Below are 17,183 nucleotides of genomic sequence, written 5' to 3'. Positions count from 1 at the left end.
ACTATATTTTTAGAGCTCCTGGATAATAAAAACTAGGAAGAAGTAATCTTTTTGTGACTTTCAAACCAGACTCCTTTTTGGGACTCCACATCCCTGAGTAAAATTTAATAACGGGGGAGGGGGTCTTAAAAAGCTCAGGGTGGGTGGGAATATTTTAAGAAAACATCAACTTAGGTTTATTAAGCACTTAAGAATAACAGCTTTTTTTTCCCTTCATTTTCTATAATTCCTGTTTTATAAGTAACAAATTTAAATAAATTTGACCATGTTTTTTTTTTCTGTTTAAGAAAAGACCACTCTCCAATTCTTTTTAACAATTTTAACTATGAAATTTATGAATTTAAGTATTTAACTAAAAAATGAAATACTTTTTATATTAAATGTTTTTTAAGAATGGCAGAGAAGAGCTAAAGCTAAAATTAATAAATAAATAGCTAAAAATAAATGAAAAAAAAAAAATTAAATTAAAATAAAACAGAATATAACATCACAACAAAAAGTTTATTTAATATATGACAACATCATAACAATAATGCATAAAACTGTTACTTATAACAGGTATAACAAGTAAAAGTGTAGTGGTGATGCTCTCACTTATTAAGCAAGAAGTACCACGTTCAATCCCCAACAAATCAGAAACTTGACTTGCTTCTTTACACAGTTGTCCTGCTCATTAAGACATGTTGGGTTTAATCATCAAGACACGTTGGGTTGAAAATTGAATGTAACAACAGTATTAAATTTTGAAAAAAAAATTTTAATTAAAATTTTTTTTTTCCAAAATTGAAAGTCTTTTCAACTGTAATGGCTTCTTGAGCCTTGGGAAGGTGAAAACAGTAAAAAAAAAACTTAATTTTGTTTTTTAATTTTTTTTTCTTACTTTAACCCAGCCTTCTAATTCAGTTTTGGTCAACAAATTTAAATTTTCAAAAATTAGAGACTTCACTATGATTCAAAAAATCTTCAAATCTTTGAAACTTGTAAAATTTCCTTGTAAAATTATGATAAGTATTTGTAGTAAATTCATCAAAATATTAAAATTAAAAATGAAAACATATTCCAAAAACATACTGTCTCTTAACAATAACATTTGTTTATTAAAACTGTTTATTGCAGTGTGTTGAGTGGATTCATTATAACGAAACAGTAATGAATAGATAGTTATAAAGGATAAGTTTAAATATAACTTAAAAAATTAAAACTGGTGAAATGGGTTATTTTTATACAAATTCACTCCTAACTTAACAAACCTTATTTTCAAAACTTTCTCAAAAATTTTCAATGCTAAGTTAGGAGTTAGCTTCTACTTTAATTAAATGGTCAAATTGAGGAATAAAATGTTGATTTTAATAATACTTGCTTTAAAAGTGAAAAAATGTTTTTATGTTTTTATAGAAATCTAACTTAAAAAATGATATTTAAATTTTAAACAGTTAAAAATTATAGGATGTTAATTACAGTTAATACTTCTATTTTAATGTAAACAGAAAAATAAAAATTTCGCAATCAATTTTAAAAATAAACTATGACATAAAATTAATAAAATAGGTTATTTACAAGCTGCCAGACATCATTATTGTTTTGCTTATAAAGTGTTTTTTACTGAAATTTTTGTTTATCTAGATTAGTTAAAAAAAAATTAATTACAAAATGTTACTGACTACTTTAATTGAACATTGTCATTTGCATCTTAATACTAAAACTAGAAACATTGTGGAGAATTTTGTTGCCTCTAATCACCTTGAAAGAAGTATTAAATGTTATGTGGCTAAATGAAAAAACAATGAATCAATGTCTCATAAGTTTGGATCAGGCAGAAAACCAAAAATCATGACTGATAAAAACATCAATCGCCTGAAAGATCTCTTGAGAACCGGTCTGGAATTTCAACAAAAAAAAAAACAAACTCAGGAAAAAAACTCACTCCTACATCATAAAAATATTAAAAAATAAAACAAACTTTCGTTATTTAAAGAAAAACAAATTCCTGATTGCTCTGATAAACATTTAGAACATGAAAATTTTTTAGCAAATTCAGGAACTGTGATTTTGTCATTGATAATGAATTGTATTTTACATTTATACATATTATAAATTTTAATACTGGATTTTAAAAATGAACCAAAAAATTAGAATTCACAAAAATTCTTTGTGAATTTTTGTGAATTCTAGAGCGTAAAGAAATTAATAATTGGGTATTAACATTTTTATTCATGAGAAAATAAAGAAAAACTTGTATAACATGTATTTTTACATGTAAAAAATACAAAAACATGTTATATACCTTTTAAGTTATATACTTTTTAAGTTATACAATGATGTAAAAATAACTAATTGTAAAGTTCCACAGTAACTATTATTTATTTATGGTAAGAAAGTATTGTTATTTAAAATAACTAATTAAAAACAATTATTAAACTAATAAAAATAAAAGAGGAAAAACTTAATGGAAAAAAAAACTTACTTTAAACAAATCTCTTTTATGACCTCTGATAACTTTGCACCCTTAAAAGTAACAAGTAAACAACAATACAATTTAGCAAAAAAATTAAAACAAATAAAATTAAACAATAAAATTAAGTGGTTAAATATTTGTGCATATTTAGAAAAATGATTGTATATATACACACACACACACACACATATATATATACATATATATAATATATATTTATTTATATATATATACATATAATATATATTTATAATATATATATTTAAATATATATATGTACATATATATATATATATATATATATATATATATATATATATATATATATATATATATATATATATATATATATATGGAAATTATGTTAGTGTATTTTACAAATAGAGTGCTCAATGTTCTTAAAGAACAGAGCAATAATTAATTAGTAAAAAACACTATATATATATATATATATATATATAATGTAATATATATATATATATATATATATATATATATATATATATATATATATATATATATATATATATATATATATATATATATATATATATATGTATATATATTACAACCTTACATCTAAAGTAGCTCTTTTTACTGATGATTCTACTTTATACTCCAATCTTGACAAAATAGTCTTCTTTTTTCGATCGCTTAGAACAGGCAGCTGATCTTGAATCTGATCTCACTTCTGCAACAGATTGGGGCTCACAGTGGCTTGTAAATTTTAACTTCAACAAAACTCAGTTATTTACTGCAAACAACTATTGCAGTACTGCAGTCATTCCTATATTAATGCATGGCAACCCTCTCACTATGTCCTCTTCTTTACGTCTTCTTGGATTATCATTTACTACTGATCTTTCATGGAAACCATATATACAATTGATTGCTAAATTAGTATCTATTAAGGTTGCTTCCCTTTATTGTGCTTACCATTTTCTCTCTCCTGATTCCATTCTCAACCTTTACAAATCTCTTATTTGCCCTGTATGGAATACTGTTGTCATGTTTTGGCTGGCTCTTGTTTGATGCTCTTTCTCTTCAGACAAAATGTCCAAAAATGCACTGTAAATGTAGTTGAACTTGGTCTATCTGCTGAGCTTGAGCCTCTTTCCCATTGTCACAAAGTTGCATCCCATTGTCTTTTCTACAAATACTACTATGGCCGCTGCTCAAAGGAGCGTTCATCTCTAGTTCCATCAACTAAAACTCATTCTTGCTTGACTTGCCACTCATCAAAGTCTCATTCTTATACTGTATCTGTCTCTGCATGCTCCAAAAACTTTTATTTGTCTAGCTTTTTTCCTCGCACTTTGGAACTCTCTTTCATCTTCATGTTTTCTTTACTCATACAACCTTCAACTCTTTAAGTCTTCTGTCAACCATTTCCTTGCTATATAACTCTATTATTTTTTTCTAGTAACTCCCAACTTAATAGTGGATGTTTGCAGCCTTGATGGAAGTAAATTAGAATAAAATAATAGAAATATATATATATATATATATATATATATATATATATATATTTATATATATATATATATATATATATATATATATATATATATATATATATATATATATATATATATATATATATATATATATATATATATATATATATATATATATATATATATATATATATATATATATATGTGTGTGTGTGTGTGTATATTAGGGCTGTCCAGAAATTATTACACAACCCAGAACATAGCCTAGTGAAGTTTTTCCCATTATACTATCAATGCTTTATTGAAAAACATTTTTTACAGATTTATTTAAAGTCTCCTAGGGGTTGCTCGAAGCTCTTGAACATTTTAAGTAAATTTTAACAGAAAATGTACAAAAACGCTATGTTATTTTTAGTATAACTGTCGAAAAATGTTGAAATTGATCAATTTAAGTTATTGATTAATTAAGTTATGGATGCCAATTGATAAGTTGATGATTATTTAAGTTATTGTGAGTATTTTTTTTTAAATTTTACACAATTTTGACCCAATTTTGACCCAAATCAAACAAATTGTATGTCATTTTCTAAAACACATAGGAAATAATGTTTTTGTTATAATAGTTATTTATTTTACCTGCATGCTATGATTGGGTACATACAATTTTGCATTTTTGTTTAGAAAAAATAGAAAATGTTGACTAGGAGTGGAAAAGAATTAAAAGTGACAAACCCAATTATACCGTCTTTGCCATTACCTTCGAGTGTTCCCGCAATTCCGTCATCTTCAAAACCTACCACTAGAACTAGTACAAATTTTTGGTTGATTGGTCAGCCATGTTCATCAATTACAGGAGTAAAGTTACCTACACGCAGACAGGTGATGAAGTATGTTTTATATCTGAGACATGATCCTGATAGCGTTGGTAACAGTGTTAAGAATGAAGAAATTTCTTACATCGTTGCAGACAATGTTGCAGATTTTTGGCACATGGCTCGCATCAAAACCAAAGTAAAACAAAACTGTATGTTTGATGTTCTTGGATTATGGAATGAATGGACCAGTTTAAAAAAAAATAGAAGTCGTGCCACCGACCCTGGCAACAAACGAGAAAACTTCATCTCAGAGCTTGATATGCTTTTCGACATTGGTGCTCCAGATGCAATTGATGACATAAGAAAATCTAGACTTCTATCTCAGAAAGACAAAGATGATGACATTGCGTTTTATCTCAATCAGAAACATGAAAGAAAGTCTAGTATGAATGGCCAGGATAAAATTTTTGAAGCAAAGGCTTTACAGTTTCTGACCAGAATTGAACAGCAGCAACAACGACAAGAAAAAGAAACAGAAAGACTAGAGAAAAGAGCAGCTGCAGAGCTAGAAGGAAATGAATTTTTTGAAGAGTCCGAGGATGATGCACAAGTTGGTTGTACGGAAATTGATCCGGATTTTGAGCCAGATCACATTATTGAAAAAATAGAGTTTCAAGAATTTGTTACACTTCAAGTTCCCAGAAAAATTATGGAATGTGACGAGTTAACGACAGCAGCCGATCGGTTAAAGTTGTCCGACAATCAAACTACAATGATAGTTTCAGCTATAATAAAAGCAGCGGGTGGCAATCTAGACGACTTCGATGTATCCCGTTCAACTACGCGTCGAAAGCGAATGTCAAACAGACAGCACATTGCAGAAAACATAATGGAGAAAATAAAGGAAAAACCACCTCAATTTAGTGCCATGCACTGGGATGGAAAGTTACTGCAGGACTCTCTTGGTGATAAGTTTGAACGTCTAGCAATTCTTCTGTCAGGTTCACCAGAATTTTCATCGGGAAAATTGCTGGGTGTGCCACAACTAGGAGATTCTAAAGGACAAACTCAAGCTGATGCCTCATATGATCTCTTAGAAGCATGGGGATTAAAAGAATCAGTTGTCGCTTTGGTATTTGATACTACAGCAAGCAACAGTGGGGTCCATAAGGGTGCAGCTAAACTTATCGAAGAACTTGTTGATAAAAAGCTATTTTATCTTGCTTGTCGTCGCCATATCCTTGAACTTATAGCTGGCGCTGTTTGGAAATCACTGTTTGGTGAAATCAGAGGACCAGAAAACAAAATGTTTGCTACCTTCAAAGAGGCATGGTCAGGTCTCGATAAGCAATCACCTATCCAGTTGCTGAAAATTGAAAATCCATGGTTGTTGGAAGTTAAAGAACGAGTCATTGAAAATTTAAAAATCCTGCTCAATAGCAAGAAATCATCTGTGTTTCCTCAGGATGACTACCGAGAGTGCGCAGAAAATAATCTTATTGTTCTGGGTGAAACACCACCTCGTGGTACCCATTTCCAAAAAATAGCAAACAAATTGTGGACAATAGCAGTGCCTAAAAACTTCCGAATAGGTAAACCAATCTTCAGACAAATCAAACGCAACAACATTGAAGAGTCTGTTAGGACCGAAGTCACATCTGTTGTTCCAGAATCTCAACATCAGAAGAGATTGGCTTGCTAAACCAGTGAATAAATGGGCAGCAGATGAAGACTTCCAAGTTGCTGAAAAGTTTGTTCGAACAGTAAAAGTTGTCAACGATTCTTGCTGAACGAGGCGTCAAACTAATCTCAGATTTTGCAACAATAATAACAACAGATGAACAACAGAGAGCATGGCTATTGCAAGGTGTGGAACAACATCGGAAGCTGTTTCCAAGTTTTGACAAAAAAACACTAAACATTTGAAACTAAATTCTTGAACTTACTAACTTGAAGTGACAATTTCAACATTTTTCCTCATTTTGGACTTTAAAAACTATGAAAACATTGAATTATTTTCCAGAAATATATCTAGAACGTAAACAAACATGCACAAGTTGTGCATCATATTACTACTATATAAAAAATACAGTCGTCCCCCGGTTAACGAACCCCCCTGTTAGCGAACTTTCGGTTAACGAACCGAAAGTTTGCCCAAAATCCTCCCCCGGTTAACGAACCGGAACTTGGTTAACGAACCGGGACCGCCAAATGGCGTGCACACGCGCGTGAAGGTCGGGCGCGCCGTCCAGCATTTCCCCCTCAGTTTTGTGAGTGTCATGGAAGCCTGGGAGGTGAATGGTTGTGCTGGGTGTGCTTTTGTTGTTTCATTTTTTTCTTTTCTTGTTTCACTAATATTTTTCATGCATTTTTGTGCTTTTTTCTAGGTTTTTTTCCCATTTGCGATTTTTTCGATCTTGCGATTTTTCAAAATGTCGAACCCTGCGAAAAAAAGCAGAAAAGTTTTCACTCTTGAAGAGAAAAAGACAATCATTCAAAGAGTGCAAAAAGGTGAAAAGCAAAGTGACCTGGCTAAGGAGTTTGGTGTGAATAAATCAACCATTGGCACCATCATCAGCTCGAAGGAAAAAATCTTGGCTGCTGCTCAAACTGCTACAAAAGGATCCACAAAAAGTGTCAGCAAAAAGCAAAGGCACCCAGTCATGGATGAAATGGAGCAGCTCCTGATCCTCTAGATTGAGGACATGCAGATGAGAGGGGATCCTGTGTCTGGTGAGCACATTTGCATGAAAGCAAAGAAGATCTTTATTTCATTATTTCGGCAAAATCCACCAATTAAAAATTTTTTAATGGCGGCCTATGGGAAAACGCGTTTCGGTTAACGAACTTTTCGGTTAACGAACTAGTTCGTACTCCGAATTAAGTTCGTTAATCGGGGGACGACTGTAACAATTTCCATAATTACTTTAATAAATTTAATTGAGTAAGACCAAGTAAGAACAAAAGTAAGATAGCGTTTTAATACATTTTCTGTTATATTTTAGTTAAAATGTTCAAGAGCTTTGAGCAACCCCTAGAAGACTTAAAATAAATCTGTAAAAAATGTTTTTCAATAAAGAATTGATAGTATAATAGGAAAAACTTCACTAGGCTATGTTCTGGGTTGTGTAATAATTTCTGGACAGCCCTAGTGTATATATATATATATATATATATATATATATATATATATATATATATATATATATATATATATATATATATATATATATATATATATATATATATATATATATATATATATATATATATATATATATATATATATATATGTATATATATATATATATATATATATAGCGTTTTAATACATTTTCTGTTATATTTTAGTTAAAATGTTTTAGTTAAATATATATATATATATATATATATATATATATATATAAATATATATATAAATATATATATATATATATATATATATATATTATATATATATATATATATATATATATATATATATATTAGGGGTGTAAAAGATTTTTAAATAAGCATGCTGTTTAAAAAACTCACGCACTAAATGAATTAAAGTTCCAAAGGGATTGTTAATAAATTACACAATACTAAATTTATTTTAAAAACAGAAGTAAACAGATCTTAAGCTCTTTTATGCAGCGATTTTCATTAAATTTAACGCACTATTTTGATTTTTGATTGAACTTGATGCTCTGCAAGGGAAAACTTTTTTGTTTTGTTTTTTAGTGAAATTTAGCGTTGCATAACTTAATCTTATCAAATAATAAATTGTATAAGGCATTACAAGTTCATTTATTACACAACCATTTAATACGCCAAACAAAAATTCTACTACAACCAAAATATCAATGTATAGAGACGTATGGTAAACGAATTTGATCTGATTTTGAAAATGAATTTGATTTGATTTTGAACGACTTTGATAAAAGTAAAAGATTATATAAGAGTTTATCTCAAAAATCAACAGGAACAATAAAATAAAATGCCAACAAACTGGCAAATAATTAACCGATACACCAGCATTGCACCAGAATGTAAAAATGTGAAAAGACGAATAAAAAAAATTTCAGATGAATGTTTAGAACTATGGGTTAATTTGAATTTTCCAACATTAGATAAAAGATCAATGCCAAAATTAATAGAGAAATTGATTAAAAAGAGACAAATAGAAATCAAAAAACCAGGTACTTATAGTTTTGATAGTTTCTTAGTAATAAAGAAAGAGGATGGACTTTGATTACATTCTGAAGATAAAAGTCTTTATTTAAAGCAATTAGAGACATCTGGTAGAGTTGGATATACTACAATGAAGCTTGATGATCCTAAAAAGATCCTTTAAATAAAATTAAAATTTAAAACGTTCCATCAATGCCATCAAACTTCAATTCTGAATGAATACAGAAAGGAACACGAAAGTATCAAGTCAGTAAGTGTCAGTCAGAGTCAGTAAGTGACAGTGGCAGTGATGATTTATGGGGATTTATAAAAATGATCATGCAAATTTTAACACTGGGATACAAATGGTGTGATAATGACATAAATAAAGATTAATGACACATTTTGAATATGTTGGCTTTCAGAAACCTCTCTATGTTGGTTGTCAACACTATAGATCGATTAATAAAGTTATGTCTGGATGACTTTTTTGAAGGTAATACCAATTCACCTGAACTGTCATATTATTTTGTTGAAGCAATAAGCAGAAAATATGACTATATAACATTGAACTTTGACAATAGTGGTGTACAATTGAAGGAGAATGAAATAAAATGGAGAGATGACATGCAGTTTTCGAAGCATCTGATTAATGTAGTGAAATACTTTTGGAGCAAAAAGAAATTTCTTAAGGTCAATTTTAAAAGTTTACCAAATATTAGCCAATCTAGATTGAACTCCCAGGCAATTTATTTACTACTTACTCACATAGTAATTGCTTAAGACAGACAACAACTTGAGATGGCAGTTAAGCTTGTTGCTGGAAAATAGGCAGATATCTGGTTTTTGAAACAAAAGTTTAACCCTAAAAATGGTAAGGAATTGGAGGAAGCCATTAAAGATCATCCAAAGGTTATCAATACATTCACAAAGTTTTGGTGCAATATTTTTTTGCCTATAAATACGTAAGAGTCCGACATTTGTGCCGAACGAGCAGTAAAAGTTTTAGAAGATATCAAAAGTCTATGCAAATCTGAAGAAACTTTGTACTTGAATATTTATTATCAAATCACGATTAAAACAAATGCAAACCTTTTTAGTTAATGTAGTTTTATCAACATAGTTTTTTAAACATTTTAAAGTTTTGTTAATTTTATCAATATAGCTTTACTTACGTGATATATATATTTATTACTTATTTGAACATAAATTATTATTTTAGGACAAAGCGGAAAACATTTTACTTAAATTACCAATAAAGAAACTTCTAGGCGTATTTGTTATGTGATTAACAGCTTTTGGCTCAGCTTTCTAGTGGGTCAGTGCGTGAGTTTTTTTCTAGAAACATAATAATGAAGCTTAGTTCTCTTGATTATATATATATATATATATATATATATATATATATATATATATATATATATATATATATATATATATATATATATATATATATATATATATATATATATATATATATATATATATATAGTATATACTCGCAGTACCAGGTATTAGCTAAATGCTAAAATTAATAATATATATTTTAATATTGCAACACTGAGATTCATGTGCTACCACAATTTTCAGGCAAGTAGTAAAAATTTAATTTTGCTACAATATGTTTGGTGGACAATTTATAATTGTATTTTAGATCGTTATGGGACAGAATTTGTAGATTATTTAGGTTAATGTTTATAGTTAAGGTTAGGTTAATGTTTAGGTTTTTATTAATTTGTTTATAGTTAGCTAATAGTTGTGAAATACTTATATGTTCTAATTCTTATTTAAAATATTTGTTTATGTAATAATGTGCATTATTTATATATTATAAAAATATAAAGTTAAAAATTGATATTAAAATATAAATAATATTATGAAATATATTACAATAGGTGTGTATGTGAGTAATTTAAGTTAGATATAAATTAAATTACTCACATATTACTAACATATTACTTACATAAGAGATATGAAGTAGAGTAATTTAGTTTTTGTATGTTTGACAACTCTCATGATAAGGTATTAAAGGTATATATATATATATATATATATATATATATATATATATATATATATATATATATATATATATATATATATATACATATATATAAATATACATATATTTATATATATATATATATATATATGTATATATATGTGTGTATATATATATATATAATATATATATATACACGCATATATATACATATATATATATATAAATATATATATATGCATACATATATATATAAAATACATATATATATATATATAAATACATATATATAAATATATATATATATATATATATATATATATATATAAAATATACATATATATATATATATAGGGTAAAGGATGGTATGTTCGTGATATATGTAATTTCGTGATATTTCGCTCGGCATTTGTAGCGAACATACCTATTAGTCAAAAACATCGAAATTGCGTCAAATGGTACCCCGGGGTACTACTGTCGATTCACAAATAGTCGTTGGGTGCGTGTGATACGTCAATTGTTTACTATCAGTTTGTACATTCTTTAGCATTATTTAACGTGCGTTCAGCACATTTGTTTGGAGTACTTGTCCAACATTTTTATTTCCAGACTTGTGTTTTAAGGTAAGTAAATTATTTTTATTAAATATTAAACTAGAAAAGATGCTTGATTTAATGGTAAAACTTTTGTTTTTTTATTAACTTCCTATAACTTATGATTCCTTATCGCAGTTACACATTTTCTTAACGTTTTCACCTCAAATGAATTTACATTTTTAATCATGTTTCTTTTATTAAATATAATGACATTAAAAATTGTTTTAAGCACGATATAACTATATAGTTAAATGATAATAATATCTTTCTCTATACGAATCTGCAAATATTTTTGCAATAAAGCCTATCACGAAATTACCTAAAAAATATAGAAAATGCATTTAAAAAAAGTGGCATTTGCCCTTTAAATAAAAATGCCATTCCTCCAGAAGCAATAGCTCCATCTCAATTGACAAACAGAGAGATTCAAAGTACAGAAATTCAACCACACAGTAATACTGCTATACAAACATTGTTAACTATTCCATCTGTAGAGCCAACCACACCTAACCCTAATAGGCCAAAAAGGGATTCAAGTGCAAAGTGTCTGACTCCTCCTGATCAACCTATTCCATTAACTTCAAAGGATTCTATTCCTGTATGTTCTAAAAAAAGTAAAAAAAATAAAAATGCTTCAAAAGATGATGATTGGGAGTGCGGTGTTTGTAAAAAAAGTTACAACAGTGATGTAAAAAAAAAAAATGGAAAAAAATGGGTGCAGTGTTCCTATTGTTTAATACCTTATCATGAGAGTTGTCAAACATATGAGGACATTGGTGAAGTATTTATGTGTGATACATGTTGTCAACAAGAATGTGTTTTAGAAAAATAAGTTAATCAGATATAAGTATGGTTAATATTATAGTTATTATATTAAGAGTTTTTTGTAGGTCTGTTATTTTATTTTCTAAGCTACCTATGTTAAAAGTATATTTTTTTTATATATAAATATAAAGTAATGAAAGTATTATTATAATTTTGTTAACTTATAAGCCTGACTATATTTATATTTTATGAACTTAAAGTCTGATTGAATAGTTATGAATTCAAAACAAGTGTTGATATTTTTTGTTATATTATACCAGATGTTATACTTAATTAATAAAGAAAAATTTAAATATTATTGTGTATTCACGAAATTACCTAACCACTATCACGAAATTAAATATCATATCACAAAATTACCTAACTTTTCTCAATGACTTTTGAGCTTTTATAAAAACTTATCAAAGGACTTAAAATCCCAAAACTGCATAGATTCTAGTAACTTTACTCTATGTACATCAAACAATTAAAGTAACTAAGTAAAATTACTGAAATTGACTTTGTAATTACACACCTAGTTAATTTATCACGAACATACCTTCCTTTACCCTATATATATATATATATATATATATATATATATATATATATATATATATATATATATATATATATATATATATATATATATATATATATATATATATATATAATATATAAAGGTATATATATTATATATACATTGCAGATAAGAAAAAAAAAACTTGTTAAAAAAAATGCAAATGTAGCAAAGTATGTTTCTTTGAATAAAATACATACTTTGCTACATTTGCAAAAATAATAAAATGGAACAGCACTTATTTGATGATTACAAGATGGAACAGCACTTATTTGATGCTTGAATGATTAAACAAATTAAAAATTCCAGTTCAACTATACTTAGCAGAACGTACTGACTTAATGACTTTTTCTACTTTTGAATGGACACTTATATCAAGCATTATTAAACTGCTAAAACCTTTTTTCCAATTAACTCAGGAAATGAGTTCAGAAATAACAACTTTGTCCTCTGTTATTCCAAATATATGCACATTAAATAAATATATGTCCAAATGTCAAGTTGATTTAAGTATTCAAAAAATTCAGAGTCAACTTAAAACTTCTTTAAAAAATCGATTTTTTGCAGAAGCAAACGATGTAAAGTCTTTGCACATCACCAAAAATAGATGCTGTGTTATGGCTACATCAACAGATCCAAGATATAAGTTTTCTTTTGTGATGATGATACCAAAAAACAGGCTAATTATTGGTTAATAAATGATGTTTTATCCTTTGAAAAAACAATAGTTTTTTCAGAAGAAGTAGATTTTCATGTAAATGAATCACCACAATTAAAGTTTTCAGTAAATACTGAAAAAGAAGAAGACTCATTTGAATCGTGTTTTAAAGAGATTATAAATGCAACATCTGAAAAAACGATACCTTCCAAAAAAGGAAAAGTAGAAAAAAAGCGAATGAGATTTTGATTAGAAAAGAAATTAAAAAATTTATTTCTGAACCACTAGTAGAAAGAAAATGCTGTTCATTGAAGGCTTGGATGCAAGAAGAACGATTTCCTCTATTAAAAGAAATTGCTTTAAAACACCTATGCACTCCAGCATCATCCGTATTTTCAGAAAGAATGTTCTCAGAATATGCTAACATCTATGAGAAAAAAAAATCTAGATTATTACCTAAAACAGGAGAAATGCTTTTATTTATTCATCACAATAGTAGGAAAATAGATTAACTCTTTTATTTGCATTTACTCATTTGAAATTAGTTATTTGTTGAAATTTTGTTTGTTATTTTCTATGTATTTTTTCTTTCTTATGTAATATAAGACTTGTTGCTTCATAAAATTTGTTAATTGGAGTTACGAGCCATCCATAAAGTATGTAGACACGCATGGAGTGTGGGAATACCAAAATATCATATCCGGCCGGATAAATAATATATCCGGCCGAATACTAAATACCGGACTATCCAGCATTTTGGCCAGATAATCCGGCCAGATATCATATCCGTTACACCTCTAGTTATATCTGAATTTCCATTCACCTACCACTAATCAAATATAAACTTAGCTGGGTTGGTTTTTAATTGCAATGATGCACTTGTATGTAAAATTTATGGATTTGCACTTACAGCTGTCGGAAATAAGTTTGGTATTTAGTAATGCCAACCTAACTGCCGACCTAAAAGTCTTTAAGGTCTGCAAAAATTGCTGACCACGTTTCTATGTTTTATGGTAAACCCATTGTATCGAATTTTTTTGCTGACCTTTAACAGTTTGAAGTCAGCAGTTTATTGCCAATTTCATTTTTCCTAATTCCAAGGGTTGCACTTAACATTCAAGGGGCATTCTGTTTTACTTCAATAATTGCATTATGGGTCATTATTTTCAAATTTAGGAGAACTTTACAGTGTTTCTGTTAATGATTTTGTGAAGTTTGTGTGGTTAAGGAAAGTTTTTTTCTAGTAAATTTTAAAACAATTTAGCAATATTTGTGAAAACACTTTTATTTAATAGGGGGTTGAACCACATTTTTTTTTTTTTCAAATTCTGATTCTCTCTAAACAAGGTTGCAACCAACCACTATTAAATTGGGAGTTACTAGAAAAAAAATAATAGAGTTATAGAGCAAGGAAACGGTTGACAGAAGACTTAAAGAGTTGAAGGTTGTATGAGTAAAGAAAACATGAAGATGAAAGAGAGTTCCAAAGTGCGGGGAAAAAAGCTAGACAAATAAAAGTTTTTGGAGCATGCAGAGACAGATACAGTATAAGAATGAGACTTTGATGAATGACGAGTCAAGCGAGGATGAGTTTTAGTTGATAAAACTAGAGATGATAGCTCCTTTGAGCAGCGGCCATAGTAGTATTTGTAGAAAAGACAATGGGATGCAACTTTGCGACAATGGGTAAGAGGCTCAAGCTTAGCAGACAGACCAAGTTCAACTACGTTTAAAGTGCATTTTTGGACATTTTGTCTAGAAGAGAAAGAGCATCAAACAAGAACCAGCCAAAACATGACAACAGTATTCCATACAGGGACAAATAAGAGATTTGTAAAGGTTAAGAATGGAATCAGGAGAGAGAAAATGGCAAGCACAATAGAGAAGCAACCTTAACAGATGCTAATTTAGCAATCAATTGTATATATGGTTTCCATGAAAGATGAGTAGTAAATGATAATCCAAGAAGACGTAAAGAAGAAAAAGTTGAATCAATTTTTTGTTTTTTTGTTTGTTAATTTACCTCCTCAAAGCCAAAAAGGCCACTACAGATGAGCAGGCTACTTATTTGTGGTGTAATCCTCTTTCAACTCTATAACTCTGAAACACGAACCTTGACAAACAAGCCCCAAGGCCGCTGGGCAGAGAAACGAGTTGAGCGTGGTACTACCAGGGACCTGGTGGGGATCAAACTCGGAACCTCTTGCTTATGAAGTGAGCGCTCTACCACTTCACCACTACTGCATATAAATCATCAGTAAAAAGAGCTACTTTAGATGTAAGGTTGTCAGAAAGATCATTAATGTAGATAAGAAACAAAATAGGACCAAGAATAGAACCTTGAGGTACCCCAAAAGGTACTTGAAATGAAGAAGAGTGTTGGCTTCGAGGATGACTTTAATAAAGCGGTTAGAAAAATTCGATTTGATAATCTCAAAAACTTTTCCAGATACATCATATGAAACAAGCTTATGGAGAAGACCAACATACCAAACTTTGTTGAAAGCCTTAGATATGTCAAGAGCAATAGCCTTAGCCTCTCTGCTTTTATCTAATGCACAATCAAATCTTTCAGTTGCTGCAGTTAGCAAGTCAGTTGTAGAGTGAGAAGATCAAAAACCGTATTGATCATCTGACAGCAAGTTATTTGACTCAAGATGGGCTGTGAGAAATTTGTTTCACAAAGACTCAAATACCTTGCTAATAACAGAAAGAAGACTAATTGGATGATAATTGGAGGAGTCAGAATGTTCTCCAGAGTTTTTGAAAATTGGAACAACAGATGCATTTTCCAGCAGGCAGGAAAACAAGACTCAGTCAAGCACTTATTAAATGATTTAGAGAAAATTGAAGAGAGTTCTGGAGAACAGTTTTGCAAGACTGTGACAGGAATGTTGTCTGGACCACAAGCCGTAGAAGAGTTTAATCAAGATATGACTTTTGCAATGGAAGATGGAGTGATTTGAATGTCTAACAATGGGTTAACCTGTTTAATTGGAATGGAAGGAAGAGAATGGCCATTAGAGTCGAAAGTCGAATAAGAAGAGAAGTTCTTTGCAAATAGTTCAGCCTTATTCTTGGGAGAGGTAATATGATTATCCCCATGAATGAGAGATGGAATGTTAGACCTTTCATTGTTGTCATGTTCAACCTCCCTGTTGAACCTTGCTTCAACTTTAGGAGCATTTAAACTCTTGTGTTAAAAATTATTAAATTTGTTTCAAAAAGTAAATTTAAACTAAAACTTAAAAACATAACTATGTAAATAATTAGACTTTTACTTAAATTTAAAACAACTTTTAAAAATTTAAAATGAAAAAATATACATGAACTTCGTTTGAAAAAATTAAACAAAATTATTGCTCAAATTTAATACTCAAACCAATTAAACTTTTATTTTAATAATTTTTAAACATTTTACATTTGAATTCACAATTTTTTTTTTACTAATAATTAATAAGATCAGCCCTATGAATGAGAGATGTTAGACCTACCTTTGTTAATGACACTATTGAAGATTATCCAAGTCTCTAGAGCCTAACTTTTGAGATAAGATACGAGATTTAGTGAATTGAGAATAATGGAGCTTAGCATCTGACAGCACCTTTTTACATCAATTTCTTGCAATAATAAACAGCTGTTTGTTCTCAAGAGAGTTTTTCTT

At 28.8% G+C, this 17,183-nt stretch overlaps 1 protein-coding gene across 1 annotated transcript in view; it reads right to left on the bottom strand.

The window, feature by feature from the left end:
• The window catches only part of LOC136072060 (engulfment and cell motility protein 1-like), a 109,616-nt gene that overhangs the window by 74,058 nt on the left and 18,375 nt on the right, over positions 1–17,183 (bottom strand). Inside the window, exon 3 of the mRNA XM_065820159.1 lies at positions 2,465–2,505. Coding sequence (XP_065676231.1) covers positions 2,465–2,505 — 41 coding nt within the window. The remainder of the gene's footprint in view (positions 1–2,464; positions 2,506–17,183) is intronic.

This window comes from Hydra vulgaris, chromosome 15 (assembly GCF_038396675.1).
Source record: "Hydra vulgaris chromosome 15, alternate assembly HydraT2T_AEP".
Lineage (NCBI taxonomy): Eukaryota > Metazoa > Cnidaria > Hydrozoa > Anthoathecata > Hydridae > Hydra > Hydra vulgaris.
The sequence above is the reverse complement of the archived record's forward strand: the minus strand, read 5'-3'. Positions and strand labels throughout refer to the sequence as shown.